The sequence below is a fragment of the Octopus bimaculoides genome, chromosome 28 (genome assembly GCF_001194135.2).
Source record: "Octopus bimaculoides isolate UCB-OBI-ISO-001 chromosome 28, ASM119413v2, whole genome shotgun sequence".
NCBI classification, from domain to species: domain Eukaryota; kingdom Metazoa; phylum Mollusca; class Cephalopoda; order Octopoda; family Octopodidae; genus Octopus; species Octopus bimaculoides.
Window position 1 is genome coordinate 973119 of NC_069008.1, and position 4118 is coordinate 977236.

Genomic DNA, 4118 nt, shown 5'->3' on the forward strand with positions numbered 1-4118 from the left:
ATTTTTAATATTAGTTTGTATATTTCATGATTATTTAACAAATGGAAGTGCAAATGCACTTTAAACATAGCTCTTAACTGTTCAAATTTACTTCATCCAATATAAATTACTGCATACCTGTGAGTCCAGCACACTTAGAATGCACCCAGCTGTCACAAGAAGAGCACTGCACCATCTTAGAATCCCAGTCATCATCTGCATAGCATTTACGACAAATCGGACAATAGTTTCCATATATATATATATATACAGACACATGAGGAGTGCTGCAAAGGTCCTGGCTTTGGGTAAAAGAAATTACAGGAGGATCAGTTAATCATGATTTTATTGAACTTATTCCCCACATACGTATCGCAGTGATCCTTTACTTTTTCTAAGCTCTGTAAAAGAACTTGGAAAGGTGAGCTTCCAACCAGGCCTTTCACGATACCCTTAAAGGAAGGAACTTTCCAGTCCCGCCTCATATATATTCACAGTATTTGGAACTAATCATGCATTATCTTGTAGCTGTGAGATTTCAATTATATGATTATCTTATTTTTAGAATAGCATTGTAGGGTAGGTGTGAAAGGCCAGATATGGTTATAAAACAGGTTGAATATTTGGGCTGGATATAGCCTGTTTGAATGCTAAAGGATTAAACAGTATTAGATTAAAATAATGATATGTATAATATTTATAATGTACAATAAGGCATGGAGGTTCAGGTGTGACTGTGTGGTTAAGTTATGCCCCCAAACACATGGATTCAGGTTCAGTCCCACTGCTATAGTCCTGGGGTGACCAAATCTTTAGGAGTTGGTTTGGTAGATGGAAACTGAAAAGGCCTGACACATATATAATATGTCTGTGAACTTTAGGTTAGTTAAAATATGTTTTTAACACATTTCCACTGCTAAAGGCAAATTCATTGCAGTTACCGTTGAGAGAAAAAAATTCTCTCTTAACCCATTTACCTCCCATAATTTTCTATTAACTGGAATTTTTTTAATGAAACTTTGATTTCTAGCATAAAACAGCCGTAGAAACACGCTGGAATGATCAAAATAACATTTTAAATAGAAATAAGCGAGATGATATTGGGTGAAAAATTAGCAAACCTCATTTGAATATCAGAGAAATATACCTAGTAGATATAGCAAAAAGGTTAGATATGTGTAAATATCGACAGATAATTACGAAATTCGTAATTTTTAAGTGATCTCATATGAGATCATTGGTAGGTAATGGGTTAAGGTAAAAAAAGGTGTAAAAAATATATCTGTCCAGTGATGGCCCTGTCAGATTCCCAGACACATTCTAACTCTTTAACCATTATCAATGGGAAATACCAAGAGACAACTCTGGACATAATTAAAACCATAGCATAATTAAAACCAAAACACAACATAGTCAATGTTGTGCGTTTTTATAAGAGAGAATTTTTTCTCCCAACAGTAACTGCAGTGAATTTGCCTTGAGAAGTTGAAATATGTCACAAACATCTTTTAACTAACCTGAAGTTCATTTATGCCTTAACATTGCTTGGTGCTGATATTGATGTAAATATGTGCGTGTGTGTTAGTGACTTCTTGTTTAGCTACCCTTGTACAAGCAGTGTCCTTGTTTTCCAATCGTCTGTGGGAACAAGCCTGGCTACGAGGAAAGATGACCTCACTTGAAATGAGTGAAGTGATAGTGACAGGAAGGGTATCCAGCTGTAGAAAATTTGCACGGAGGAAGAAAGAGATGATAAAGGATGATGCTGATGTTGTAATGATGTGATTAATAATTAAAAGAAAAAAAAAAAAATGAAGGAGCAAATTTACAAAAGGTCCCATCCATCACCTGCCTTCATCAAACAGGGTCCAGATTCTTCAAGGTGATGATAAAAAATGGGGAAAAAAACAGCTTTTCATTATTATGTGGGCATTACTTGTTATTGTCTCTTTCAACAGATGGTGCAAGTCTGAATTCGTCTGTGCGTGTGTATTTCTTTCTGTACGTCCTGTATTTCCCTTTATCTGTCCCCAAATTATTCAGGGTTCCATTGCAGGGAGGCAAAATACCGGCTTTTGTCAAACGTTCGATCATAGCCTGGGGGAAGACAGAGAAGACGAGAAAAAAAAAAAGAACAGGTTACAATTATAATTCATTAATTACAATAAATAATTAAATAGATAGGAGAGTATTGTAGTTCGCTTGAAGCATTGTGTATTGTTTGTAAAGAATAAAAAGTTTAGAATGGTACAACAATGCACTATAGAACAAAAAAATGGACCATATACCTGTTGTAATTTGGTTATCTAGAGTCCGATGATATTTCGGAATTACAATTCCTTCTTCAGATCTTCTTTGCATCAATGTTTTGCCATATTTGTGGCTTGTCGACATGACATACCCATCCAATATTTGAATATATAAACATATTTAACCCTTTTGAAACCAACCAACCTGAAACTGCCCCTGGTGTGCTGAATTATAGCATGGAATTTCCATGGGTCCTGCTAGTAATTATTAAACTCATATAGATATTAGAGAACAGGACTACTCACCAAATGGAAAATACTGGACAACCATGTGGATGGTAGTGTTCATCTTCAAGACTTTAACAGCCTGAAAGTACAGTATATATACATACATATATATATATATATATATGAATAAAAATTAAAAAATATAAAAAAGGGTTTTGTATGATCGTGTATAGAGGAATATATGATTTAGAAGAGTTCCAACTCTGTCTGTTTTTTATGTTTTATTTATATTCTTATAAAATTAATGTGGGATATAGAATATGGAATATATAATATAAATAGTAAAATGAAATGAAGTATTGAATGTCTTATATTCTTACTCTTTACTCTTTTACTTGTTTCAGTCATTTGACTGCGGCCATGCTGGAGCACCGCCTTTTTAGTCGAGCAAATTGCCCCCAGGACTTATTCTTTGTAAGCCTAGTACTTATTCTATCGGTCTCTTCTTGCCGAACCGCTAGGTTACGGGGACGTAAACACACCACCATCGATTGTCAAGCGATTTTGGGGGGGACAAACACAGACACACAAACATATATATATATATATATATATATTTACATCTGGGTGTAAAAAAAAACTACATCAGGAAAATTTGTCTAACCCATGCCTGTATGGAAAAGTAGACATAAAACACAAATGATAATGATAAAAAATTTCAGAAAACAAAAGCCTACTGTTTCTTATTTCTTTAGTACCCACAAGGGGACTACACAGAGAGAGGACAAACAAGGACAGACAAACGGATTAAGTCAATTATATCGACCCCTGTGTGTAACTAGTACTTAATTTATCGACCCCAAAAGGATGATAGGCAAAGTCGACCTCGGCGGAATTTGAACTCAGACCATAATGGCAGGCGAAATACCGCTAAGCATTTCGCCCGGCGTGCTAACGGTTCTGCCAGCTCGCTGCCTTATTTCAGTTTCTGTCGACCAAACGTACGTATATATGTGTATGAGCCAATGAGGGGATAGCTACATAGCAACTAGAGCTGCAAGAAATAGAAACCAAATCTCCCTCACAGTGTAAGAGTGGAAACTGCAAAGGTCGAAAAAAAACCCTTTCTGACCCTTTACTTTTGACTAAACCATACAAAAGGAAAAAATACATTCCGTCAGGGTTGGGCAGTCTTTTTTCATGTGCCCCACCTTTTCTTGTTTCTAGGGGGTCAATACAAGTAAATTACCAAGACAAATGGTGATGAGGGTAGGGCTCTTACCTCATTATGTTCGATGCTTTCAAAGTTAATTCCATTGACAGACAAAATCTGGCGAGGAAACGAAACAAAGATATTAGGATATGACCACATAAATTACACAGCAAGTTAACAAAATAACATAATGGGATAGTAGGTGCAGTAAGAAGCTTGATTTCCAGCCTCATGGTTTTGGGTTCAGTCCCCCTGTGTAGTACCTTGGGCAAGTGTCTTCTGCTATAGCCACAGGCTGACCAAAGTTTTGTGAGTGGATTTGGTAGATGGAAACTGAAAGACATATAATTGCCCAACCCATGCTAGCATGGAAAGCAGACATTAAACAATGACGATGATGATGATGATATATATATATATATATATATATATATATATATATATATATA

The 4118-nt window shown here is 35.6% G+C and overlaps 1 protein-coding gene across 1 annotated transcript in view; it reads right to left on the reverse strand.

Annotated features, from left to right (window-relative positions):
• Positions 1 to 308: 308 nt before the first annotated feature.
• LOC106878455 (PDZ domain-containing protein 11) overlaps positions 309 to 4118 on the reverse strand; it is an 8129-nt gene continuing 4319 nt past the window's right edge. The window contains exons 5-7 of the mRNA XM_014927667.2: positions 3739 to 3786; positions 2535 to 2595; positions 309 to 2076 (exon numbers count right to left, since the gene is read on the reverse strand). Coding sequence (XP_014783153.1) covers positions 2015 to 2076; positions 2535 to 2595; positions 3739 to 3786 — 171 coding nt within the window. The 3' untranslated portion in view covers positions 309 to 2014. The remainder of the gene's footprint in view (positions 2077 to 2534; positions 2596 to 3738; positions 3787 to 4118) is intronic.